General features: G+C 38.1%; 1 protein-coding gene across 2 annotated transcripts in view; it reads left to right on the top strand.

The window, feature by feature from the left end:
* The window catches only part of LOC139979999 (bridge-like lipid transfer protein family member 1), a 92,110-nt gene that overhangs the window by 58,227 nt on the left and 6,178 nt on the right, over positions 1 to 27,705 (top strand). For both annotated transcript variants that reach the window (XM_071991324.1, XM_071991325.1), the window contains exons 32-60: positions 6 to 230; positions 606 to 737; positions 1,181 to 1,313; positions 2,681 to 2,838; positions 3,062 to 3,185; positions 4,445 to 4,671; positions 5,100 to 5,307; positions 5,584 to 5,634; positions 6,439 to 6,644; positions 7,228 to 7,343; positions 8,579 to 8,702; positions 10,006 to 10,082; positions 10,226 to 10,615; positions 11,199 to 11,541; positions 12,046 to 12,204; positions 12,752 to 12,848; positions 13,680 to 13,931; positions 15,410 to 15,619; positions 16,957 to 17,160; positions 17,387 to 17,563; positions 18,317 to 18,574; positions 20,406 to 20,619; positions 21,487 to 21,644; positions 22,767 to 22,929; positions 23,130 to 23,473; positions 24,067 to 24,501; positions 25,290 to 25,439; positions 26,617 to 26,748; positions 27,342 to 27,543. In XM_071991324.1, coding sequence (XP_071847425.1) covers positions 6 to 230; positions 606 to 737; positions 1,181 to 1,313; positions 2,681 to 2,838; positions 3,062 to 3,185; positions 4,445 to 4,671; positions 5,100 to 5,307; positions 5,584 to 5,634; positions 6,439 to 6,644; positions 7,228 to 7,343; positions 8,579 to 8,702; positions 10,006 to 10,082; positions 10,226 to 10,615; positions 11,199 to 11,541; positions 12,046 to 12,204; positions 12,752 to 12,848; positions 13,680 to 13,931; positions 15,410 to 15,619; positions 16,957 to 17,160; positions 17,387 to 17,563; positions 18,317 to 18,574; positions 20,406 to 20,619; positions 21,487 to 21,644; positions 22,767 to 22,929; positions 23,130 to 23,473; positions 24,067 to 24,501; positions 25,290 to 25,439; positions 26,617 to 26,748; positions 27,342 to 27,543 — 5,669 coding nt within the window. The remainder of the gene's footprint in view (positions 1 to 5; positions 231 to 605; positions 738 to 1,180; positions 1,314 to 2,680; positions 2,839 to 3,061; positions 3,186 to 4,444; positions 4,672 to 5,099; positions 5,308 to 5,583; positions 5,635 to 6,438; positions 6,645 to 7,227; positions 7,344 to 8,578; positions 8,703 to 10,005; positions 10,083 to 10,225; positions 10,616 to 11,198; positions 11,542 to 12,045; positions 12,205 to 12,751; positions 12,849 to 13,679; positions 13,932 to 15,409; positions 15,620 to 16,956; positions 17,161 to 17,386; positions 17,564 to 18,316; positions 18,575 to 20,405; positions 20,620 to 21,486; positions 21,645 to 22,766; positions 22,930 to 23,129; positions 23,474 to 24,066; positions 24,502 to 25,289; positions 25,440 to 26,616; positions 26,749 to 27,341; positions 27,544 to 27,705) is intronic.

The following is a 27,705-nucleotide window of genomic DNA, read 5'->3' as shown; positions in this document are numbered from 1 at the left end:
CTTAGAATGGTGAGACAGAATCTTCTGCAGAAGTTGTCTTCCCTGAAATCAGTTTCACAGGAGACCTCCAAAATCCATCCAACGGTTCCCCCGACGTACCGACCGGTAGTAGAACCAGCGCCAAGAATCTCATGCTGTTTAAGGCAACGCTTGAAGTGGATTTTTTCAATCATAATCTCAGGTCAACTTTACTCAATTACATTCTCATCCTTCAGAAAATCTTGGCACAGGTTTGTTACAGAGCAATTTGAATTCATAAAATGTATTTGTATTGCCTTGTTTACATTATCAGAGTAATACCGTATCAGGTTGTTGATTGTATTTAAATATTGAGGGTTTGAGGCTTCGATCCTAGCATGGGTGAAAAAAACTTTAAAACTCTGATATCTTCTGAATGGAACAGAACTTTCCTTTGCTGTTTGAGGAAGTTTTTCTCTATTTTTACAGAGACATATGATGATGGTTGGGGTTTATTACTGAGGAAAATCTTGTTAATTAATTGATAACTTGAGCTAAAAGCAGGTGCAGTTGACTTTAACTCCAAGAAAAATATCACTTGAACTTTATTTCTCGTCAACTTGAGAATTTTGTCTCCCCCCATTCAGGAACTTACTGTCTTGAAGAAGGAGCTACAGAATCACAGTTGGCCCAGCTTAGAGGATATTTCATCAAAGAGTAAGACAACAGACCAGCCCAAGAAACCGCTCTGTTTGTACACACTTCTGGTTCATTTTAAGGTGAGTGTTGCTCCCCGTTTGGCTGTGTGTGACCAGATTTTACATGTATTGATTAGCTGTATTGTAGATATGTCCTTGGCAAACATTATGAATTCACCGTAAAAAACTTAAACAATATTAGCACAACAATCTTGTGTGCTCTGCATGTTTGGGACCTCTTTGCATGACAGATAATTTTTTCGCTGAATATTTGTTTGGTGGGGGGGGGGTTGGTGGAACCATGTGGTGACCACAAGAACATTCTAAAGTCGTTTGATTCTCGTTCTAGCCAAAACATTCTTTTTCTATTATGTTGATAATTTCCCAGTCTGTTGTTCATTTTCCAATTTTTTTGTTTGGGAATTGTCATAAGACAAAATAAAGTTTTGCTCATCATTTGAAAGAATGAAGGTATGACCTTTGATCTGTTTCTTGTTGTTGTTTTTGTTGTTATCCAATACCAGGGTTTACAGTTGACTGCATGCAGTCCATCGTCTAGTGCAGTGAGGTTAGAGATGGGCGTAGTTGAGCTGGAACTCTCCAACATGAAAGAAGACAAAGTACACGATGAAGACATGACAGATGGATCCATTGATGGTAAAATCTCTCCACTAATTAGACAAAAGATAATTACAAGATATCGTTTGTTTATCTAGTAATGTTATGAAACTGCTTGTATACCAGGACCTGTATATCAAAGTGAAATGGAATCATGGAAGTAACATTACATTTTCAAGGTTTTCTCAAATACTGGTCTGAAAACCGTGAACCTCCAAATTATTCCCAGATATTTGGAAGTGCATAAGGGTGACCATTATTGGACTTCCCAGCATATTGCAGACAACATAGACTAATGACTTTATACTGTTTATGTCCTGCCTCTCCTCTTCCCCGGTTGGTTTCTTTCTTTCTTCTCTCCATCCCTTGTCTGCTAATCCCCTTACATCTATCTCTTTGTGTTCACCATGCTCATTAACCTGTCTGTATTCTGTGCATGTTTTTGTCCCTTCTGTTACTGTTACTTGTCATTTAGCCTTTGAAGAAGATCCTGCAAGGATCGAATACGTCAGGCCAACTTACTTTTACACATTCTCTTACACAGGCTCTCTAGTGGATAAGCAGTTTGCTAATAGTTTTATTTTATTTTGACTTTATAATCTGTCAATTGTAATATAAGCACACTACAGAAAACATCAAATCATAGACGTTGCAGATTTAACGTTGTGAGTGAGGTTATGTGCATGTTGGATGTTAGTCAAGTATGTGTTCAAGCGTGAAGCTGCATGAACACTTCTTTATACTTTCTGCCATCTCTGTGGGTCGAAACTTCTGATGATCTAAAACAGAACAAAACTGAGTTTTATGAAGATTTAAAGCTGATTTCATAACTGAATGAGTCCCGACTCAATTCTAATGCAGACTCAAGCATCACAGATTGATTAAGAGTGTGCATATCCTTAAGACTACGACTGATGACCATTTTGAGATGTTTAAGGTCATTTCGACTTGGCATGGGGGGGGGGGCAGTTCACAACCAAAACCATTCAATGTGAACAATCACGGGTACATAATGTCTCCTGTCACTGGTCATTAACTGAAAACAGTCATTGTGAGCACTCATCTTTCAATATGCAAGAGGTTGGGAGATGGGGAAGTTGTAAAGAAATTGGTCTTGACGACATTCAGAAACTAGCTTACATTCAGTTGTGACTGCGTGGGGCTGCATGGCTGTGTGTCACTTAACAGCCTCTCTCTTTTAGTGCAACCCTGTGTTGAAGTTAAGATTGAATTGCAGCTTTGCCAGTGTATCATTACTATCTCAGTCACTGAATTTCATTGAATGGTTTATAAAAGCAGCTAGTATATCTATGCATGACCTATAGTAGTACCAAGTACATTATGAAAAGTTATGTAACTGTAGCTGTTACCTCTGACCTCTACCATTTTTTTAACATATTTTTCAGATGTTGGTGTTGACATTCTCATTCACGCCAAGGCCTTGATAGAGTTAGGTCTCTCCTTAGGAACCTTGGTCAGGAATCCTGTATTTTTGGAAGCAGAACCTGAATTTGATGAAGTTGCATACTTTAAAACTAAAATTGGATTAACCAATTCTCCAAAGGTAAGTCAAACATTTTCTTTCTTTCTTTTTTCTCTTTTTTTTTCATTGCTCAATCATTCCTTGTATACCTTACTAACCAACGTTTCAATTCATGAGAGTTTGATACTCGTTAAAAACTCAACATTTCTTTGACTGGATGTTGTGTTTCAATATCTTTCCTTTTTTTGTTCAATACTATTTACCCATTTAAATATCGTCTTATGTTTGATCTCTTCATCTTCAGGGACAGCAGAGCGATGAGCAGAAGATGAAGGCAAACAATGGAGACAGAAGCACTGGGAAACAGACATTCTTGGTTTCATTAATTAAACCTGTCCTCTTTATACAACCTCATGCCGTTGATAAAGGTAAAAGTCCCTGTACTTGGTTGACCTTTTATCTGATTAATTACTGGTATTAGAATAAAGAAATATAACTGTTTCAGAGATTTTGTTCTCATGGAATGAGTGACATCAGTAAATATCGATCTCAAAAAGTTTTTTAAACATTGATTTTACAGCACATTTACAATTGAAACTTAGAATTAAGTGTCCCTATATTACCTGCACCGTCCTTCAAGTTTAAGACAGACTTTCAACTTCTGCAATTGGTTTGGATAAAATGTTATGTACACCTTAAATAAGATAATCAAGAATCATAACACAATTATTCTTGTGAGTTTTATATGTCATTTTGCAGCAAGGTTTGGACATTTCACAAAGAAATTAAAGCTGTCTAGGAAAAGGTTCTTCACATTTAAGCATTTAACCCAACATCACTTGGCAATTCTTCACTAAGTACACATCTGGTGTATTAAGTTTGGTGTAACAGGCAGACAGTCCACCCCAACAGACACAGGTATTTAGCTTCCAGGCTCAACCCCAAGGTCTCTAAATATGTTCAAAATTGCTGCTGTGGAGTGATAATGTTTGATTCCCTTGGTGACCTTGGTTATTTCTGGCTTCCTTGCTCCGGGAACTTTTTTTGTTTTTTTGCCATCTTTTATTCAAACTTTGAATTCAATGTACAATTTTTTTTCCATTTTTTTTTTTTGGCCATCTTTTATTCAAACTTTGAATTCAATGTACAAATTTGTTTTCCATTTTTGTAAAGAAAAGACCTTTATTTCTTGAATAGCGACCATAATTGTGAAAATTAAAGTGGTCGATTAACAAAGTATATTAGATTAATACGATTTTCGAAATATATAATAAACATTCCCACGTAGCAGATAATAAAGGTATAACTAAATTGGGACAAATAAATAGTGTCTCCGTAAACCTGATCATCAAAACGAAAATATGTGTAAAGGTTATTGTAAGAAATGGGAGAGCGAGTTTCGCACTTATGAATATATTTTGCTCCGGGAACTTGGTAATGTTTTTCTTTGTGTGTGATTTTAAAAATGTTTCCCTGCCAAACTGCCGCATATAGCTGTGCTGCAGTGACTTTGGAAGGCAGCACCACAATCTCCATTAACTGGTGAGAATAAAATAGTTTGAAAACAGGAGTGGACTCTCATATGTGAGAAATGGTGGCTTCCAGTGGCAGGAATGGGACTGAAAGATGTAAAGTTAACAAGAAGCCAGTTTTTAGTTTCTAAACACTAAAATATTATTATTGACAGGTCTGATGGTGTGGATGAGTTACAAAGGAGCGTATGAGCAGTTCATCCAGCAATGGAAGGATGGGAACGATGAGGGGATCTTGCTAGGAGCCGCACCCTCTACCTCATCAAGTCAGGCAACCCTGCCATTGAAGAGACGACGTACCGTTCCCACCCACACTACGTTCCTCTTCCAGCTATCGGTCAGGGAAGTGGCTATATGTGTACCGTTTGTCCAAATGCATCAGGTAATAATGTCATCAAGGCGGGCTTAACTTTCCCTTTTTTTCTATGTTTGGTGTTCATTTCTCCCATGAATGTGACACAGTTCACATTAATGTTATGTCACAGTCAACAGGCTCTGAGTTAGGAACATGATCATTGAGATGGAGTATTCAACTAACAGCCTGGAGTATATTCATTTTTGCCGTAATGTATTACATTTTCTGCCTGTGGAATATCTATTAACCAGATCAGACAGGCTGACACTCTCTTGCCCAATATGGAATCACATTCCGACCTTATTTGCTTTTTCAACACTCTTCTTATGAGTAAAAGGAGAATTGTATATTTCTTGAGCCCACATTTCTTTGGTTAGAACCGATGCTCTGTTAAATAGATGAGATTCCCTCTTACAGCCAACTTGATTAAAGCAACTTTATTTTATTTTCTTCAGTCATTCTCTTCGTCTGGTAGTAAGTCAGATTTGGAGAATCCCGCTGCTCTGATCATCTCCCTTGAGTCCTCTTTGGTCAGCGCTCACTTCAGGTCATCCCTCGTCACCAAAGGTTTCTTCAACGCCTTCTGTCTGAGATTCACAGAAAATTTCCAAGTTGCCATGGACGACTGGCTGCCTGATTTCAACGGTGACCTCTACAATGCATGTAGGTTTAATTCATAAGTTTCCGTGATTCCCAGAAAACAGTAAAGACAAATTTGTTTTTATCTACAGTTGTTTCTTTTGTAGAAGGTTTCTGATGTTATATTTATCATCATTAAGTTTTTGAAGATGTTGTCTTTATTATTTGATATTTGTTTCTCTTATTTTAGAATATTCTTATTACCTTCGATGGCTTTGTAATACCTTTTTTTTTGTGTATGAAAAACCATATTTTTTGTGTTTGTTAATATGCTTCTTATTTATCACATTCTTATCTCAGGTTGTGTCCCGCATGGTAGCTTTGAAGTCGGCTCTAAGGTAGATTCTGTTGGTGAGTTTGTGGTCTATTGACTGGCTGTGCCTGCAAACTTTAATAAGGGGTTGGGGGGTGTGAGTCTGTGGTCTATGGACTGGCTGTGCCTGCAAACTTTAACAAGGGGTGGGGAGGGGGTGAGTCTGTGGTCTATGGACTGGCTGTGCCTGCAAACTTTAATAAGGGGTTGGGGGTGTGAGTCTGTGGTTTATGGACTGGCTGTGCCTGCAAACTTTAACAAAGGGTGGGGGGGGGTTAATCTGCGGTCCATTGACTGGCTGTGCCTGCAAACTTTAACAAGGGGTGGGGGGGTGGGTAAGCATATTGAGCCTGAGGGCACCAGAGGCTGTTAACCGGTCACTGACAGGTACATAAACACTCTTGAATCGGTTTATCGATGGTTTATTTTCAAACATTCACATTAGACATTCCACACTCTCTGAGAAACTGAATGTAAGACTCAACCCTAATGCAATTATTTTTATCGACTGTTTAACTGTTGTTACACTGGCTTATGTTACTTTTATTGGTGAGAAGACATACTTAGTTACTGACATAAAAGAATGTTTTACAGAGACTGTTAACTGTTCTTACACTGGCTTATTTCACTTCTATTGATGAGAAGAAATACTTAGTTACTGACATAAAAAAATGTTTCACAGAGCACTGAAGTAATACTTTGAATGAATTTAATTTGGATGAGAAATGTAAGCACAGTCGAAAACGGTTAAGTCTTTCCACTTGTAAATCATATTAAACCTGTGCACCCGTCAATGATGTACTTAGGTTTGCACTGTTAAACATCTGTTCTATTTTTGTTAGCAACGGATGGATCTCAGGGTCAGTGGAAGGTTGGTTTCCGTTGGCACATGAAAGGTTTGGACGTGAAGGTTGATCCATCTATCGGTCATTATCTCTCCGGCCTCATCAATACCATGACCTCCATCGCTGGGTCAGAGGATGTGGCCGACCTGACCTCTGTGACAGAGACGCAAGACGCAAGCTCAAACGATGCTTTGTCTGATCAGGTGACAACCAGACATTTTGCAAATATTAATTTTTATAGCTGCCACTTATAATGCATAGCAGCCCAAAATTAATAATATGTGGGAAATTAATATAAAAATGTTTTTAAGCACTCGCTCTGCAAAACATTCACTATTTATGGTTCAGATGTGCATACCAGATGTGACGTTGTATATGAGAATGACATGAAATTCATACCTTTGTGGTTTCCTGGTTGAATTAAATCTTTCTTAATTTGTAAAACATCTGTAGAAATGTGGAGAGTTGGTTTACAAACCAACCTACAGATGATAAGAAAACATTTCCATCTGAATATTAATATTCTTGATATGCTCGTATCATTGTCTGGGGTTGTCTTCTTTTCTTAAACACTTTTTCTATCGTCAAAATGTTTTGTAGTTTAAATTTGATTTAGCGTTGGTGCACGGGAGACAGGATTTGTAGAAACACACTCGTGGAAGAAGTCATGCCAATAGTAAATGCAAAATGTTAAATACTCATTACTTCAACATTTAACAGTATTTTCAAATTATTCCATCTCCTTTATTGTGAATGTTTTATGTTTTCTTTTGTCATTTAAATTAGGAGGGAAAGCACAGAAGACCAAGCACCCTGAAACTAAAAGAAGAAGATGGGAAGAAGACAAACTTTGAGATAATTAATGAATTAAACGAACAAGCTAAGGTTGTCAGTGACTTAAAGTAAGTCCTCTCCACCAATATTCATTATGAAATGCTAGAGTTATAGGATCAAGAAAAACAAATCTCTTCCCTTATGGTAGAAAATGAAAGCTGGTATTGAACTTAATATACACCAGCACTTTCTTGACTTAACCCCCTCCCCCTCCCCACCCTCCTCTCCACCTCTGATCTGAGGAGCCGGGGTTGGGCATACAAACTGTATTTAAACCGGAGGTCATTGATTTCAAATTTTGAATCCCCTTTAGGGCCCCTATTAACAGTGGGTGTGCTCTTTCAGTTAAATGGTATGCATGGTTGCGTTAACTACTTACCCACACCCTTAGCTAAGTAGTAGCTATAGCCATAGGCCATAACTCCTGGTAACTGATGACTCAGTTGTTTCAACATAGGAGTGTCCCAATGTTACTGATTTGAAACCCTTCTCAGTTCCAAACTTTTTGCCTTTTCAATCATTGTGGGTTGTGATATTTGGTTAAATAATATGGAAGTCTCTATGATTCCTGACTGACCTCCCATGCACATAAGTGCCATACGGCCATGATCCCCAACCTGGGGTCCATATAAAAGTCAGCATCTGTAAAAGCCAAACGGTTCAGCAAACCCTTCTTGTGACATACATATACCTACAAGATAGAACAGTTGGATGTGCAAAACAATTTCCTACGTTGCCACACCTCAGCAGGAACATCGTTGGGACAGACCACATGGGTCATACTCCCTATGAATAATTTTGTTCATATCAAACAATATGGGATACATGTTTAAATTGTATGCAAATTTTCTCTAGGATTTTCTTGGCACCACTTGAGAAAAAATAATTGTTGTCAGAGCTTTAGTCTCCATCTTGGGTTGGTTGGATAGCTCTGTTGGTTTAGCTGATGATATTTGATAATTATGTCAGTTATATTGAGCAATATCTTGACAAGCTAATGAAAGATAACGATCTACATCTGAAACTTATTTGTGTTTTTTCTTTTTTCTCCTTAATTACTATAAATATATATATATATATATATATATAGATATATATATATATATGTATGAAATGCTGACAAGATGAATTGGAAAATTAGATTCAATCCATAATTTGTTTTTTAAAAGAATCATAATGCTTGTAGAGATAAGAGTGTTTAACAAAACAATTAGTGTTTTACAAAACAATTCAGAAACTTGGAAGGGTCTTTCGATATAATAATAATAGGTAATAATACCTACATTATTATTTCCTCTCTCAGAACGTTAGGGGCTAAATCTGGTACAATACAAGAAGAAACGGAAAGACTAGCTAAACTCGAAGCCGAAGCACAGCGGGATGCAAAGAGGGCGATGAGGAGGAAACTATTGGAGATGGGGAAATCTGTATGTATCATCTGCATTTATAGTTGTATCTAACTATATGTAGAAATGTTGTAAACTTGCATATTTAGTGGGAGAGTGTTGTGGAAGTGTTGGTTATTGTTTTACACAAATCTATGTCATCGAAATGAAACAACAGAAATGTATGTGAACCCAAGTTTATTATCTCGGGAACGTCTAGCTTGTACTATGTGGATGCTACACTGCTATTAAGTATGTTGTAAGAACAGACAATGTGTGTACAGTGAGGGATGAAGGGAGGGATGGAGGGAGGGAGAGGGGAGAGGGAGGAGAGGGGGTGGAAGGTTAGAATGGGCAGTCTAGACGGGAAAAGAGGGTTAGTTGTAAAGAAAGTCAATTGTTGATTTTTTTTTTTATTCCAAAATGTTTCACAATGGTTTATTTGTCTTCATGTTTAGGAATTAATTTTGACTAAATACATTGTGTAAATCAATATAATTTCAAGTTTTATGTTGAAAGTATTAAGCCTGACATTGGTCTTGACCCTGAACTAGTCATCATGGTGAAGCATCTCTTGAAAACACATTAAAGTGCCTTCTTCTTCTACCTAGGTCAAAGTTTTTCTCATAGTAAACAAACTGAGACATCAATATTCTATGTTTTTGTCTTTGGCAAAGGGTAACAATTTGAGAGGAAAAAGAACCCATTTTGTTATAACATGATTGCAGGCTGCCTATCAGTCAGACTTGTGCAAGTACAATAGAATGAGTATGAGCACAACAGTATGAGTATGAACACAACAGTATAAGTATGCACACAACAGCATGAGTACAAGTACAATAGCATGAGTACAAGTACAACAGCATGAGTATGAGTACAACAGCATGAGTACAACAGCATGAGTACAACAGCATGAGTATGAGTACAACCGTATGAGTACAACAGTATGAGTAGGGGTACAACAGCATGAGTATGGGTACAACAGCATGAGTATGAGCACAACAACATGAGAAGGAGCACAACAGTATAAGTATGCACACAACAGCATGAGTACAATTACAACAGCATGACTATGAGTACAACAGCATGAGAATGAGTACAACAGCATGAATTTGTGATGGGTAGTGTGTGTTACTGATTAGAAGTATCAGATAATTCAGAGTTATAAAGGAGATAGGATTAATATGGCTTAGGTCAGTATGGTGTGTACCACCCCTTCCATAGTCGCTAAAGGAATTGATCTATTGAACTTAGGTTCCAAGCTTGTCTGAATGCATTATTTTACTTGATATAATAAGTTATTGTTTATGAGTTTGTTCTAAGATGTTTTTTCTTTTGTAAACAGATGGCCCGAAGGGATGATGCTCTTAAGAAGAAGAGAGAACCTGGAGAAAAACTAACTCCAACAGATGAAACTCCAGGGTAAGAAGCCAATCTAAAACAGCATGTTGCTTGACTTTTTATATATATATATAGGGGTGGGAGGGTTGAATTGTACAAGACAAGATGACAGTTTCTATATGATATCTTGTAGTTTATTTTAGTGTTTGATTCTTGACTCACAGAAAGAAACTAGCGGAAAGAAGACAAACACTCTATCAGCTGAGACAGAGTTCCTCCACTATAAGACCGAGGGCTGTATCAACCACTGAATCACCAGATCTCCGGGAGGTCTTGAATGCCGCCCCTTTCAGCCCCTCCACCCCTTATACACCAAAGGACAGGGTCGGACCACCCTGGTGGACGGAACGCAAGGTGCAGCGGTCCAGCGTAGCCATGGACACCAGAAACATGACCAAAGATTTGAACATGACCATTGGTGAGCCATCACGCTTCCAAGAGGAACTGATGGTCAGAAGACGCCGGTTCATGCTGCAGACCTCGCAGACGTTCGAGGAGTCGGACAGCGCCAGTGGAAGCGACATGGAATCAGAAGGGGATGCCACTGATGGCAGGTGAGGGAATTAATTGTTATGATGAATATTCATTAGTTCAAGACAAAGGCTTTAATTGTTGTAAAATATGACAATGATACATCAAATGCTGGTGTCCCCCATCCCTCCTCCTCCTCCTCCTCCTCCTCCTCCTCCTCCTCCTCCTCCTCCTCCTCCTCCTCCTCCTCCTCCTCCTCCTCCTCCTCCTCCTCCTCCTCCTCCTCCTCCTCCTCCCCCTCCTCCTCCCCCCTCCTCCTCCTCTCCTCCTCCTCCTCCAAGAAAAAGCCAAAGACAACAGCTCAGACTGATGATGCTCTTTTAGCTAGTATCAGTAGCTGGAGTTTATCAGAAGATTAGCCAATCAATCCATGAATGAATAAATAAATAAACCAATCAATTAGTCAGTCCATGATTCTAACGGACTTGAAGCAGATGTAAACTTTGGTATGACATACTGTTGAATATCCATTAGTAAAGTTATGCTCTGTTTTAGTTTTGTAACATAACCTTTCAGTTATTTATTCATTATGAGACATGCGACCTCCCCTTTCCTTCTCTTTTCCTTTACCCTCCCACTGTTGTGAAATGATTTACCCCCTACTAGGATGCTGTCTAGAAGTTTAAGAGATGATGGGCAGTCTGGTTTGTCAGGCGACGAAGAAGAGGATGCCGGAACGGAGGCAGAGGCAGGACCTGTCGCACCGGACATTCAGTTAGACTTGGACGTCATCGTAAACATTGACTCTGGAAAGTTGTCTTTTATCTGTTATCAGAAGGCAGACGAGAATCCAGAAATGTTGTTCGCCAGACCACCGGGGGATAAGAAATCTGGATCCCTGCCTACTTGGACGTCAAAGACACCCATGTGGTCCGACGCAGCATTTACCACCCAACCCAAATCTCGTCAAGGCATTACTTTCTTTGCCATTCCGTCAGTGGATGTAAAGGTACCATTGTGTAATTTAGGCAATTGTGACATGCTTTCTTTCAAAATAGTCATTGAGGCAGTCTTGCGGAAACATCGTAATATATAAATATATATATATATTTATTAATCAAGTGGTGATAAGTTCAAGTGGACAAGAGAAAATAATTCACAGAGTTAACAAGGAGCATTGGAGTAGTGACTTGAATGAGTCTGATGGGAATCAGCAGGCCTAATCAGAGGGATAGGGGAGGGGGGACTGGTTCCTGGGATCAGTCAGATGGCCCAGGGGAAATAAGGTATTATAATTTTTAGAATACATTCATCCAAACATGTAAAACTTCAATAAAAAAAGAATACCGATAACAACTGCTCCAAAGTCCTACCTGCCACTGAGAGTTATTAAATTAAGGTGTGAATATACAACCAGATACTCCAAGGTTAATAAAACAGTTTGCTTCCGAGCATGATCCCTTCACAGTATGGTAGTAAGTTGATAATTTACCCGAATGAATATTTCTATCAGGCACACTACAGCTCCCAACAGGCCGGGGAGAGAACAGCCGTTGCACAGTCAGCGAGAACGACCTCACCTCCATCCTCCCCTCTCCACCCTCGACAAGATCCAGGACAACAGAAGAGAGGGTTGATGTATGTCTGGGCGCAGATGAAATCACCAGAAGATGTAAGCAAAAATGATTAATTAATGATTAATTATTACAAATTATGTCAGTTAAAAGTGAAAGTTTGTTAAACGGAAAACCAGTATTCTTCATTGAATGATGAGATAGACAGCTACTTAATAATAGGTTAATCTTTGAATCTGATTTGCATTAAATTGTGTCACGCAATTCTGATGATTTTGATGATGTTCTACTCTGCACGGAATTTGGAGATCATCAATATTCCCGCTATGTTCTTGTCTGCTTAAACTTACCTAAAAGTTTTTGAAGTAGCTTATTACATAATTCTGACCTTCGACATTATTCACAGACAGACAAATCGAGACGAGTCAGATTTAGACCATGAAATGTCTCGGAGAGGGAAAAGCTTCATGATGAAGTTGAAAATAAGAGACCATTGTTTGACTTCTAGCAAATGGGGGGGGGGAGGGGGATTTGCTGATGATAATAAACGTGTAATTTCAGTCACTTTTGTTATTCTCTTCCTTTATCAGTGTTTTTGTTGTAAATAATTCATTCATTTATTTGTTTACTTCCATTTTTGCACAGGAAATTGTTGTTACTACCAGTATCTTAGACTTTTTGGAGCAGGCTCTGAAAGTAATACCTCCTGCTGTGGATACTGCAGATGCTACCTCACCAACAGGTTGGTTTACATAATTATTAAAATTCATCTTCCAAAGCCTGTTTCAATTTCAAAGCTAATAGAGAAAGGCTTATCCATGATTTGCTAAATCCAGTTCTGACCATGGATCTGATCCATGGAAATTTAACTTACCTTGTCGTCTACAAATGGGTTAAGAAATCTGCTAATCTATTTTATCATCCAATACCCTTCCGTACATTCATTGCAGCCTACAGGTATCGCTGTCACCATAATACAGTCTACTGTAAATTATTTAGTATGTAAGTATTGCCATGGTAACTGTGACCATAGTGACAGATTTGTCTGTGGTTGATGGGGATCTTTTTCTTACATCTTATCGGTTTGTTTCCCTTGAGAGCATTTAATGTATGGCGTTCATGAATATTGGATGCTGTAAGACCCCAAGGTTGTTAAAAGTGATGAATACTGCCCTCGGTATACTTCCGGCTGCTGGGTGAATGACATGAGCTTTCAGTAAAGTATCACTACGGTAACTGCAACCATAAAATCACAGATTTGTCTGTGGTGATCCGCATGCACTGCTTGCATCTTTCTGGTGTTTCCCTTGAGCACATGTAGTTTGGCTTTCATGACTGATTCTGCAAGACCCTATGGTCATAGGATGTTATGAATGACAGTATAACATAGCCCCATGAAATCTAAGGAGAAGTGAATCTAAAGGTATGTCTTGAATCTCATTGTAATAGTTGTAATAATTGCTTTCCAAAAAGCTTATTTCTTTTCAAAGGTTTTGAATAAAATAACTGTAAAAAACACGAAACCAGTTGTTGATGTTAATAATATGAGATCATTTTAAATTCCTTCCAACAGAGAGTCAACCATCTCATCCTAAGGAGGATGAGACTGACATTGATGCCTCCACAAACTCTCTGGTGTCCTCGTCTGCAGTCGATTATACCACCTTCCCGGTGGATGTCATCGTCTATTTCCTGGTCCAGCCTTCCGTCATTCATCTCACTTGTCTGCCTGCCTCTCGCGTCGAATGTCTCCTTCAGCTGCCCTGCACCGAACTATCATTCTCGTCCACAGAATTTGTGGACGACGGTTCGAACGATGTCGGAGGTTTGTAATCTCCGGAATCATTTCGCGCGATATATACCAATGATGAATTGTTCAGACTTAGTGTTGAGGAGGACTTTAGGAAGAATCTTAGCTCTAGCCCAGAAAAAATAGAAATATTTAAAAACTAATAATGTTTCTATTTGCTATTTCAGTTTTCAGGATATTCAGATATAAAATATTTTGAATCCCTTGAAAACTGCGTATTGATTACAAGGTACTCCTGTTAACCTTTAAATGTATTCATGGTATTACGCCACACTACTTGGGTGAACTTGTTCAAAGTTATACCCCAACTCGCCGTCTGCGCTCTAGCACCCAATCATTGCTCTCTATGCACCCTGCGTCCACTAAATCTTATGGCGAGCGATCTTTCCAGTACTCCTCAACCCTCCTTTGGAATAAACTCCCACTCAACATAAAGAATGTTGTGTCTGTGGAGATGTTCAAAACTGTTTTGAAGACACACCTGTTTTCATTGTTATAATCGTTATGTTTACTCTTATTGTATATTGTGTACATATCTTTCACTTTCTTTTATACAGCGCGGCGAGACTTATTGTAAGTTGTGCTATATTAGAACTGTTTATATTTATTATTATTAATGCTCCTTTAAAGCTGAACTAACGATGACATTGTCTCTGCAGTACGGACCTTAATGTCAATCCAGTGTTTTAAATTATCACATTTTCTATTGCTTCTGAGGAACTAACCAAAATGGTCTGTGTTAGACTAAGTAGGTCAGCCACTTTATTGATGACCCTCAGATCTTTAAAGAGGTTTTTCTCTCAAAACTTGGAAGTGGTAAAGAAGTACAACCTGGACGGAAAGCTCTGATTTTTAAAGGATCTGCAACATATTCAAATTAACTCTGTGTTTAAAGAAACCCTTTACTGACAGCTGATCAGTGGTTGGCTGCACCGATTTTTGAAGGTTATGTTTGTTGCAAGCAGTGTTCATAAATGATGGCTTAGGTGCTTGAATCAGTACAGCTGGAAGCAGATCTGTGCATGCTAAGTTATTACTAGGGTCCACAATATATGAAGATTAAAAAGATGAGACCTTGAGGGACTCATAGCTAATTTGTCTTTCGTTGAGCTGTGCAAGTCGTTGACTTTTCGTACCTCTTGACTTTATATAAAGTTGATGGAGATATGTAAAAATTAAAAGAGAAAGATGAGTATAATTTTTTGGATGGAAGTTTCATATATATCCTTGGGGAAACACACTGCAAGTTCAAGAATAACATTTACACTAACTACAAATGTCCTTTATATATAGCGATGGACCCAACTTATACCTTTTGTCTTAAACGTTAAAAGTTAGTTTTGTAAAGTCTCTTTAATTGTACTATAATCTGTCAGTGTGATATTTAAATATCTCTTCTAAAGCTAGTCCATGAACTCCATTTTTCTGGCCTATGTGTGTTTGTATGAGAAAGGTCATCTCATTGCATGTGTCTTTCTCATATCCGACATCAGATGAAAGATTTACCAGTCCAAACCGCAGACGCCAGTTCTCTGGGGATGACTCGATGGATGCCCGTAAGTCGGCCAACTCTGGCCTTCACTGCTCCATAGTACTTTCCAACTTTTCTCTGGTCGTCTTTCATCCCTACGGTGAACAGTTTCGCAAGGATCTTAGTCAGAAGGTGACGGAACAGCAACAACGACAGCAGCAACCACCCTCAGGTAGAGTGCAATCATCATCATGACTATCATATTCAGTTATATAATAATAGGAAAAAAGACGGTAGCAACCATGCTCAGGTAGAGTGCAATCATCATCATGATTATCATTTACAGTTATATAATAGTGGAAAAGCGACAGTAGCAACCACCCTCAGGTAGAGTGCAATCATAATCATACTTTTCATTTACAGTTATATTAGTGGAAAAGCGACAGTATCAACCACCCTCAGGTAGAGTGCAATCATCATCATGATTATCGTATTCAGTTTTATGTAATAATGGGAAAAGCGACAGCAGCAACCACCCTCAGGGAGAATGCAAACATCATCATGATAAACATATTCAATTATGTAATAATGGGAAAAGCCACAGCAGCAACCACCCTCAGGTATAGTGTAATCATCATCATGATTATCATATTCAGTTTTATGTAATAATTGGAAAAGCGACAGCAGCAACCACCCTCAGGGACAGTGCAAACATCATCATGATTATCATATTCAATTATATAATAATAGGAAAAAAGACAGCAGCAACCACCCTCAGGCAGAGTGCAATCATCATCATGATTATCATATTCAAATTTATGTAATAATGGGAAAAGCCACAGCAGCAACCACCCTCAGGTATAGTGTAATCATCATCATGATTATCATATTCAGTTTTATGTAATAATTGGAAAAGCGACAGCAGCAACCACCCTCAGGGACAGTGCAAACATCATCATGATTATCATATTCAATTATATAATAATAGGAAAAAAGACAGCAGCAACCACCCTCAGGCAGAGTGCAATCATCATCATGATTATCATATTCAAATTTATGTAATAATGGGAAAAACGACAGCAGCAACCACCCTCAGGCAGAGTGCAATCATAATCATGATTATCATATTCAGTTTTACAATAATGGAAAGAGGAGAGACATTGATGGCTAGAACAACATTGGAACCATTGAAAATTTTGGAAGAAATTGTTGTGGCAATGTTAGTGAGACAGAAATGAGCAAGGTGAACTGGGAGTCTTCAGATAAACTATTTTAAGCAGATTTGTATTGCTGTTTTTGTATTGCTGTCCAATCGATCCCTCCATGCTGGATAAGATCATCAACTAAAGCAACATAGATCTAATGTTTTATAAACCAAGTATAAATAATCATGAGTTAGCAGAAAAGTTGATACAATTACTTAAATTTGCTTCCCTCCCACCACCCCTTCCCCTTTAAGCAATAAACTTACGGCTTCTATTCGGTCCTACTTCTTCATGTGGTATTCCAGGAATATTTACATGTAAAGGTTGACTTTAATTTGACTGCCATTTTCACTCCATATCTTAGATGCCTCAGGAGGGCCTGACAAGCCCCAGGCCGCAGCTTCAATGAGCAGAAATGCTCTTTCATTAGAGGTCAACCTGGTCAAGGTCAACATATCCAGGCAACGGAGCAGGGAATTCCCCAACATAGCTGGAGTTTCTTTCTTCCATGGGTCACCTGCAGGAGCCCCCATGTCACCAGCTAGAACTATCATCAATCAGTTTTCTGGTGAGTGGTCGAAAAAAAGATTCTTGAATACCAAAGTCAAAAAGAGTAACTTCTATTATCAAAATTTAATGTTTATGCTGCTTTCGTTGAAGTTTGGAGACAACCAATCAAAAAAACTTATAGTAAGGATTAATGTAAAGCTCAAGTTGGTAATTAGTGTTTGTGGACATATCGTAATAACACAGTGAGCATACTCCTTCTCTCTTATCCCTCTTATCCCTGACAGTCATCTGTGATATGGGATCAGCATCCTTCCACTATGACATGAGAAGACTGACAGAGATGCTAGCATTCCCCAAGGCTTGGTATCGTAAGAGTCTCGCCAAGAGGCTATTCTTAGGCAAAGAAGCCAGATCTCCAGATGAAGAAAGCTATTCTGGGTCAGACTCTGGATCTCAAACAGGTGATGTAAAATGAAACTTGACGGAGATCAATTGTTCTTCTTTGTTATTAGTGCTTGTGTTTCCCCCTTCCCCATCCCCCTCCCCCTCCCCCTCCCACTCCCCCTGTTCCCTTCTCACTCCCTTCCAGTGTAGTTATGCTAAAATGGATGTTGAGTTTATACTAGGTTATGAAAACAGTTTAGCATTATAATTTTGTCATGTTTGAGAGGCAGAAACTGTTACGTGTGGTATTCTAAATATAGAAGTCTCTCATTGCTGTACTCTCCGTCATAGATTTATACCTGTATTTGTATTCGGTGAACTTTGGAATGAAGTAAATGTATATATTGTATACTTGTACTCATGTTGACAGCCTTGTGCTCATGCTCTTGCTTTTGTAATTATACTCATGCTGTTGTAACCATACCTGTGCTGTTGTAACCATACTCGTGCTGTTGTAACCATATTCATGCTGTTGTAATCATACTAATGCTGTTGTAACCATGCTCATACTCATGCTGTTGTAATCATACTCATGCTGTAGTAATCATACTTGTGCTGTTGTAACCATGCTCATACTCATGATGTTGTAGCCATACTCATGCAGTTGTAACCATACTCGTGTTGTTGTAACCATACTCATGCTGTTGTAATCATACTTGTGCTGTTATACCAGTATTACCAACCTGGTGCAAATCATTGGAAATAGATTCATTTGCCATAAAACACAAGTAAGATTAATAATAGACGTAAATTATTTCTTTCTGGAGCAGATGATGAATTGAGTAGTTCATCCACTTCCTCCTCCTCCGATACCGAGGACAGTTTCTCTCGCCTCCCATCTCGACATGTGAAGAGGAGGTCGCCTCTCCGAAAGGGTACTAGTTTCCAACAAACCCCTGCTTCTCCGGGTAATCGGAGTAAGAGGATCCAAGAGGAACCGTCTAGTGGTGATGATGAAGATACTGCCTCTCCAAACCTCTCAATGGGCCAGAGAAAGGCTAAACTACCATCCAGAAGAGAAAGGCTACGTAAGTATACTGTGCGACAGTTATATTAGACAGATACATAAAACTAGTGTCGTGAGGTAATGATACTGTGAATGTTCGTAGTCTGTGGTACAGTTATATTAGACAGATACATAAAACTAACGTCGTGAGGTAATGACACTGTGAATGTTCGTAGTCTGTGTGACAGTTATATTAGACAGATGCATTAAACTAGTGTCGTGAGGTAATGATACTGTGATCGTTCGTAGTCTGTGCGACAGTTATATTAGACAGATGTATAAAACTAGTTTCGTGAGGTAATGATACTGTGATCGTTCTTAGTCTGTGCGACAGTTATATTAGACAGATGTATAAAACTAGTGTCGTGAGGTAATGATAATGTCATCGTTCGTAGTCTGTGCGACAGTTATATTAGACAGATGCATAAAACTAACGTCGTGAGGTAATGACACTGTGAATGTTCGTAGTCTGTGTGACAGTTATATTAGACAGATGCATTAAACTAGTGTCGTGAGGTAATGATACTGTGATCGTTCGTAGTCTGTGCGACAGTTATATTAGACAGATACATAAAACGAACGTCGTGAGGTAATGACACTGTGAATGTTCGTAGTATGTGTGACAGTTATACTAGACAGATACATAAAACTAGTGTCGTGAGGTAATGATACTGTGATCGTTCTTAGTCTGTGCGACAGTTATATTAGACAGATGTATGAAACTAGTGTCGTGAGGTAATGATACTGTGATCGTTCGTAGTCTGTGCGACAGTTATATTAGACAGATACATAAAACGAACGTCGTGAGGTAATGACACTGTGAATGTTCGTAGTCTGTGTGACAGTTATATTAGACAGATACATAAAACTAGTGTCGTGAGGTAATGATACTGTGATCGTTCTTAGTCTGTGCGACAGTTATATTAGACAGATGTATGAAACTAGTTTCGTGAGGTAATGATACTGTGATCGTTCGTAGTCTGTGTGACAGTTATATTAGACAGATACATAAAACTACCGTCCTGAGGTTATAAAACTGTGATCGTTCTTAGTCTGTGTGGCAGTTATATTAGACAGATGCATAAAACTACCAATGTGAGATAAATGTATTATTTACAAGCAATATTAATTGAGAGTTTGTGTAATTAAAGTTATTACAGGAGCTGTTCAACAGTGATTATCAATGTGTTACTTTAATGTAATTCTGTCCCTTGCTATCTTGAATATTGAGTTTGCTATGTGATACTTTCAGCAGAAACTTTCAAGCGAATGTAATGCATGGGTTCAGAAATGAAAATTGTTTGCAATAGTACGCCAATAATGAAAAACCCATTTCCATAATGAATGAAGTAATTGAGGAGTCTATAACAATGAACTGTCAAATCAAAAGTAATGGTAAACTTATTTCAACATTTTCATTTGAATTATGGTCACATCAGAGAAAGAAAACCTCACTGAAGTAGCACCTAAAAACAACTCCAACGTTCGTGGTAGAATATTAAGCTGCTAAAAGTGTTTATATTTTCTTGTCAAATAATTTAGTTTCAATTAATTACAATTAATTTACGTTCAGATAGTCATGAAATGTACTTATCTTTGGACCTATCAGCTTAGACTTGCATTTGATTCATACTCATGTTACAAAACTGGTATCAATTCACAATTGTTTCACAGTCAAACTATATTTTTTATTCATCTATCTTTGTGTCAAAAAAAAGAAATGATTTTGGATTAGCTCAATCAATTACAACGAATATATTTACCGATTCTATTATTGGTTAGACATGCTGTCAAATAGAGAAGAAAGTAAAAATGCTGTTTCTTAAACTGTTTGGATTTGATTCCTGGTTTAGAATCCCTCCACACCCGGTCGATTAAAGATGATAATGATGTACAAGGTGTCAGGGAAGCTCTCAAGAAGTTATCTAAGAAGGAAGGACGCCCTCAGTCACCTCAGGTCACGAAACAAGACCGAGCTCCCAAGTGGAAGACGGTGGTTGTGATAGCCATCAACGTAGATAAGTTGGACACTAACATTAACATGAGTAACGTCATGGGGACAACAATGTGAGTAAAATTGGAAAGAATTTACCGTTCATGACGGGCGGCCAGTCAGAAATTAATACTTAAAATACGACTTTATGCTGTAAATTGTGTTTTGACCTGTCTTTCTGCTACAAATAGAGAGAAAAAAATTGTGATATCATAAAGCTGTGTGATGACTGTGAATGTCGAGTAATTCACCCAAAAAATGTTTGCTGCTCCCTGCTTTTATAGAAATGTGTATTTTAAACATTGTATTCATGTTACATTTACCTATGATGTACACTAATGAGTGTACTAAACATTGCATTCATGTTACATTTACCTATGATGTACACTAATGAGTGTACTAAACATTGTATTCATGTTACATTTACCTATGATGTACACTAATGAGTGTACTAAACATTGTGTTCATGTTACATTTACCTATGATGTACACTAATGAGTGTACTAAACATTGCATTCATATTACATTTACCTATGATGTACACTAATGAGTGTACTAAACATTGTATTCATGTTACATTTACCTATGATGTACACTAATGAGTGGACTAAACATTGTGTTCATGTTACATTTACCTATGATGTACACTAATGAGTGTACTAAAAATTGCATTCATGTTACATTTACTTATGATGTACACTAATGAGTGTACTAAACATTGTGTTCGTGTTACATTTGTCTATGCTGTACACTAATGTGTGCAGTTAACATTGTGTTTGTGTTACATTTATTTATGCTGTGCACTAATGTGTGCATTTAACATTGTTTTCGATTGAGATTTGGCCTTGCTGTACTGTATTTTATGAGTGTACCTATCATTGTGTTCCTGATGATCTCTGCTGTACACTTAGGTATATGATGAACATTTTTTATACTTATAGACTGACCGTGGAAGAACTTCGAAGCCAAAGCAATATTCTGATGGACAGCAACAAACAGCGAGATCTCCATCTGATTACTAATCTAGCCAGCTTATCTCTGGAATCCAAAGGTGGGGTTGTTGGTGGATTATTGGATACCAAAGGACTCCATGTAGAGGGTAAGTGGTTGAAATTATTGACAGTCTTCAAGAAAAGTCTACCTTTGTTAAAACTTCAAGCTTACACCAAATTTCAGGTTGTATAAACTTGGATGTTATAATTTCACATATTTATAACAGTGCTACGTTTTTATTACATGTTATACCAGTTTGCCTTTGGTTATCAGTTTCTGCCAAATTTTCCAAACAAACCAGGTAAAACTTGAAATGAGATCATCACAATTGGTCCAACCAAGGTACTCTCCACCAGAATGACAAAAATACAGTGTTTAATGATGTCATATGCTTAAAACATGCTAACAATTTGCCAATTTTTTGCTCTTCTAAGTATCGTTTCACGTAACAGCTTCAGCAGTAATGTATGTATGTATATATTAGATCCCCCTACAAGCAGGGGAAGAAGCTCGGGGAAGAAGGAACTCGCGAAGAAGCCTCATTGGCTTATCAAAGCCGCAAGCTGACCAAAGTCAGTCTCTTACATTCATATTTAACGTCCATGATTATGAATTGTTAATTGTCAACAACTCTGTAACTGGACGACATACATTAATCTGGGGGTGACTCGAACCGGGGACCTTATGATTGAAAGGCACCGGCGTTTAACCACTGAGCTAAAACTCCGAGAATGTAATTGAACTGTAAATGTAATTGAACTCATTGTTAACAGGAGTTTCAGATCATGAAATAGTATGGACTATTTAACAGGCTCAACTCAATGGGCTATTAAAAAAGCTACTTGATCAATTTTGCTGAAACGTGATAAAAAGAAAATCCCTACTCAGGTTGATAAATTTAAATGTGGCTGATATTCAGTTGTGCAAATTTTTAGGGAACAACACAGTGTTTAATTTTTTGTCTTCTGACTCAGCGAACAATGCATCTTTGTTATAATTCTTTAAGTCATTCAATTAATGATGCATCTTGCTCTGTTTGCTTCTAATAATTCAGTGAACTATGCATAGATCTTTGTTATAATGTTTTAGTCATTCAATTAATGATGCATCTTGCTCTGTTTGCTTATAATGATTCAGTGATTCAGTGAACTATGTTATAATCTTTGTTTTAATTTTTGAGTAATTCAATTAACGATGAATCTTGCTCTGTTTGCTGCTAATAATTCAGTGTCACAGAAACGGTTGCAGGAACGAGAACCTCACCACAATATTAAGATTGGTGTCGGATTCTTCGCCTTTCGACTGGACTACATGGGCTCTAGCAGTCTCCTGGCTAACTTGACCGGTCTGCAGGTGTCTGAGAAGGATGAATGGAAGTGTACCATGAAGGGGTAAGCCTTTAGACCCCTGACCCCAGACTGGTCTTTTAAATACAAGGTAACCTCTGTTGTGAAAGTGATGGACAAGTTGGCCAATAAAGATTTCAAAGATATCATGTCTGTTTTGTGTTTTTCCTTGTGTAACTTCTGTCAGGACATGTCAACAATACGAAGACATTTTAATCTATTCTGATTGGTCTGTTTCTCACCAGCAAAGAGCGTCATCTTCAGAGCATGTACACCAACACGGCCATCTACTGGGATACCATGCATCTCATTATCTGTCGGTCCACCACCCCGGACATCTTCAAATCTGTCAATCGGCTAGAAGAGTTTGTAGTGCAACAACTGCAGAGTAGCAAGAAGATGCTGTCGTCTTGGAAACCACCCGGTTTGGAAACCGAGGGGTCTCAGGAATTACCTGGAGGGGGTCGCAGAAGGCCGCCAGCATCTTCAGGCAAACAAACCAAAAATGCCACCGAGAAGGTAGCCATGGTAACCCCTGGGGCAAAGAGGAAGCTCAAGAAGCAGGTCTCTTTAAAACCTGAAGTTATCGGTAAGGTTTTAGTTGCATTGCGTTGTAACTTTATGTACTATAATGAATATCCTAACTTAATAGTTGTTCGTCTAAACATTTAAACACCATGATGTCAATAGAGTAGCCATTAGGTGGTTAGTCAAGATGAACCCATCATTCCCTTGGGGAATATAGTAAGCTGATTCACATCAGAATGGAAATAATTTTCCACCTTGCTTCCTGTATAGTCATGCACTTTTGTGAAGTATTAGCTAAAAGCCCTATGTTTAGATTTCATTATTTGAATGTGTTAGTTTTACATCATTAAAATATACCAAATAGTACTTAAAGTAGATTATACTTAACAATACAATCTGTTGTTTGCTAGAGTTAATGTACAAGTTTAATAAACCACAACTTTAACAAGAGCCCTCTTTCCAGACATTTCTAGCTGGAAATTTATGAGTTCTGATGCTTGTTGATACATAGCGTTCCAGTAGTACTATTTTGTATAATATGTTAGAAAATGAATTAAGAAAAAAACCAGTTTGTAAATTTTTTGCGTGAAACCTACTATAATGGGTAATTTTGGATGTGATGTTGTTATTTTAACGGATTTTACTACATTACAGAAGCTCCTCCTGTGTTGGAGGAAAGCCACTGGTATACCATCTTTAAGTGGTGTCGACAGGTGTTTGGCAGCCAGTCCAGTTCACTAGCCCAGGGTCTACAGCTGGGCGGTCAGGTGACCCTCCAGGGAAAGAAAGCTGTCGTGACCTGTTTCCATGGACTCAACTTTAGATCAAGTTCGTGGGCTCTATTTGCACTCAGGGAACCTCACATCCAATTTGAAACCAATGCCTTTGAAGCACCTCCTGAGCAAGGGAAGAGTAACACCTTAGTGGTCCAGAATTTGACCTTTGACCTAGGTCACAACCAGACCCAGAGAGAAGACGGTTGGCTTGCGATGATTCACAGAGTGTATCGTAATGAGAAGAGTCATTTTCCTTTCAATGGGACCATTGCTGAGTGCTTCCAGTATGTCTCAGAAATCAGATGCCCAGAGGGTAAGTAAGAGTTCGTTCGAAATGTCAAGTTAGGATCAACTTAGGATCAACTTACGATGACTTTTGTTATTTCGATCCCGAACGAAAACCTTGCAAATTAATGTTCTGTGTTAAAGTAAGAGGCCCTGACGTTTCGATCCTAGCAGGATCTTCTTCAGAGGCTGAAAAACAAGTTACAGTAACAGAAGGCACAAATACACGCACAGAATACAGACAGGTAAAATGACAGGGTGAACACAAAAGAGATAGATGTAAGAGGATTAGTAGACAAGGGATGGAGAGAATAAAGAAACCAACAGGGGGAAGAGGAGAGGTAGGGAGAGCAGGCTTTTTAGTGGATAAGCAGTTTGCTAACAATTTTGTTTTATTTTTATTTAAATTAATTTTTTGTGGCAAATGCCTCTAAACTAACTCTGATTTTGTGGTTGTTTGTTTATTTGTTTGTTTGTTTGTTTGTGGTTGTTCTTCTGTTAGTTCTTGTTGTTTCTTTCTTTCTTTCCGATGTTTATCTAATCTTGAAGACTATCGTTCCTGACAACAGAAGAACATTATGTATTCATAAGTTAACTGTGCAGTGTGTGCTCCATTGGAAATCATGTGATGTCCTTTCAAATGAAACGCCATATTATAATTATCTATGACATTTTATCTGAATTTTTGCTGAGATTTATAACCTCTGTATGATTCCTTCTTTGGTCTGTATATAAAGAGTTTGATTCCCCTTAATACATCCATGAGCTTTTATCTAGCTTAAAAATGAATCCCATATTTTGTTTAAACTATTTCAGAAACTGAGCATTATATGCGGAGCCAGGAATTCTTCCCGCCTTCTTCGTCATCGAGCTACAAGCATAAAGCTGATCCGATCTTTGCCTTACCTAAACTGCAGATGGTGATGGAATCTAAGCAGCATCTAATGGCAGACGGAACACTGCAAGGTAAAATAAGACCAAATTAATTATTCGGTTTACACCAATATAACTTGGATTCCATTGTAAATACAACAAGACTATGCAATGTTGATCGCAAGCAAATGAGTGCATATATAATATTTAGTGTAAACACAGACATAGGTTAATTGACTAACATTGCAAATTATGGATTTTCTTTGTTTCTAGATATCACATTTGATCCATTGGATCACAGCATTGTGTTTTTCATTCATATATCATGTGGTGTGCCATATCAGGTCACAAAGAATCAAAATTGGTATGTGTCAATTTAAATTGGTATATGTCAATTTACATTGGTATATGTCAACTTTAAATAAGCTTTAATATTATACCAGATTAAATTGACATACATATGCCCATCAAAATTGGTATAACAATTTAAGTTTATATAAACCAGATTAAATTGAATTGAACTGGGCATTGACCATTTAATATGTAATGGTATGAAATCCACAGATACCACTTAAACTCACTTTGGGTTTACATAAATTGATGTACCAGTTTCTAAGTGAAGAAAAAAATACCTATTTTGATTCTTTGAATGATTTAAACCAGTATAAGAGTTATGAAATATTGCTATAGGTAACTGAGACCTATGAAGCCAACCAAACACCTTGGTCATCCATAGTCGCACATAGAAGATTTTTCGGTCATGTAGCAAGACTCCAGGAGGACGCTCCAGCAAAGGTTGCTTTAAGAGAAGCATTTAGACATACTGCTAAACCAGTAGGAAGGCCCGTGATTACCTTGCTTGGAAAAATAAAGTCGCAATTTAAGGAGGTTAACATTACCAATTTTGAGGAAGTAATAAACCCTGCGCAAGATCGTGATACGTGGCGGAGGTTGATCACTGAGCATGTCGGATAGACGAGACTCAACTTACTACTACTACTAACTGAGACCTGGAAGATGACAAGTTAAATTAACCCTTTAAATGAATTAAACTGCCATCTGTAGGGTTAAACTGGTGGAAGTCGATGTTAATCTAACCTATAACAGTTTAAACCAGTTTAAATGGTTTACGACAAATTCCTCATGATTTGATAACGATGGTTCCTCATACATTGTCTGCTACCAATGCTTTATCCAAAGCGTAAGAATCTTCATAGTGGAGAGGTGCAGTATTTTCACATCTGTGTGCTAATTTTCTCCTCTTTACTAGATGTGGAACCACTGAAGGTACAAGTAACGTTTGTAACCACCTTTACTGACCACCTCTACGTGAGCATGGATGTGGAGCTGCTGTTGTTTCTGCATGACCTGGTGATTGCGTACATGGAATATAAACAGAAAGGTACAAAGAACAAACCGTATCATAACAATTCATTTTGAAACCTCAAACAATTGGTTGGCTAGACTAGGATTCTGTTTATTCGCTTACAACTATCAAATCAATAGAGGGCTATTATTTCTTATTGGCATGTCAATATGATTGAATCTTGTTCTAGTCAAATTTTGTTTTCTTTAAATGTTAAAGATTTCTTGTTATCCTCAAAATTCTATTTAACAAAAATGTTTGTGTGTGACGGCGTCCCCTGTTAGGTAAGCTCTAGAGGTAGCCTAAGTGAGGTAAACAATGCAAGTAAATTATTCCTTCAAAGGAAAAAAGAAACTGGAGTTTGTGTCAGATATTATGCCTGGTACCAGGGTTTCTGTCTGAACCACCCCCACCCCTCCCCAGAGAAATTCCTTCCCTCCCTACTTTTGTGTGTCATGCTGATTGACATGTACTCTGCCTCAAATTAATATGGAATGAAGAATTTTAGCTTTTAATGGCAGTAACGATCGTAGAATATATCCAGTATTCCTGTTTTTGCAAACAAAACCGGATGGAATATGCCAGAGATTTGATATTTTACTCTTAAAATGGATTTTGTTTTTTCGCAGCCATGAGTCTCCAGCTTCAGTCAACATCAGTAGCTTCAGCAGCCATCAAGACAGCTGACACTGGAAAGGTCAAAGGTCAAACAGTCAAAGGTGAACAAGATGGTAAGGAGAAAGAAGAGAAGAAAGACGAAGCCCCGCCATCTCCATCCAAGGATAAACGAGAGTTTAATTGTTCAACGTGGCAGCTGGAACCAACGGTCAGGTGAGTTAACCTCCTCTCTACCCTTCTACCCTCCTAGACACCCTTCTCAAACCTCCCACCCCTGGCAAGTGACCCCCCATCCACTCCTAAAGAACCTCCACATCTATATTGAAGCAAGTTTATACTACTTCTATCCCAGACACACCCTTCACTTTTCTGGGA

Source organism: Apostichopus japonicus, chromosome 14, assembly GCF_037975245.1.
Source record: "Apostichopus japonicus isolate 1M-3 chromosome 14, ASM3797524v1, whole genome shotgun sequence".
In the NCBI taxonomy this organism is placed as follows: Eukaryota; Metazoa; Echinodermata; class Holothuroidea; order Aspidochirotida; family Stichopodidae; genus Apostichopus; species Apostichopus japonicus.
Note: the sequence above shows the minus strand (reverse complement) of the source record. Positions and strands in the feature narration are given on the sequence as shown.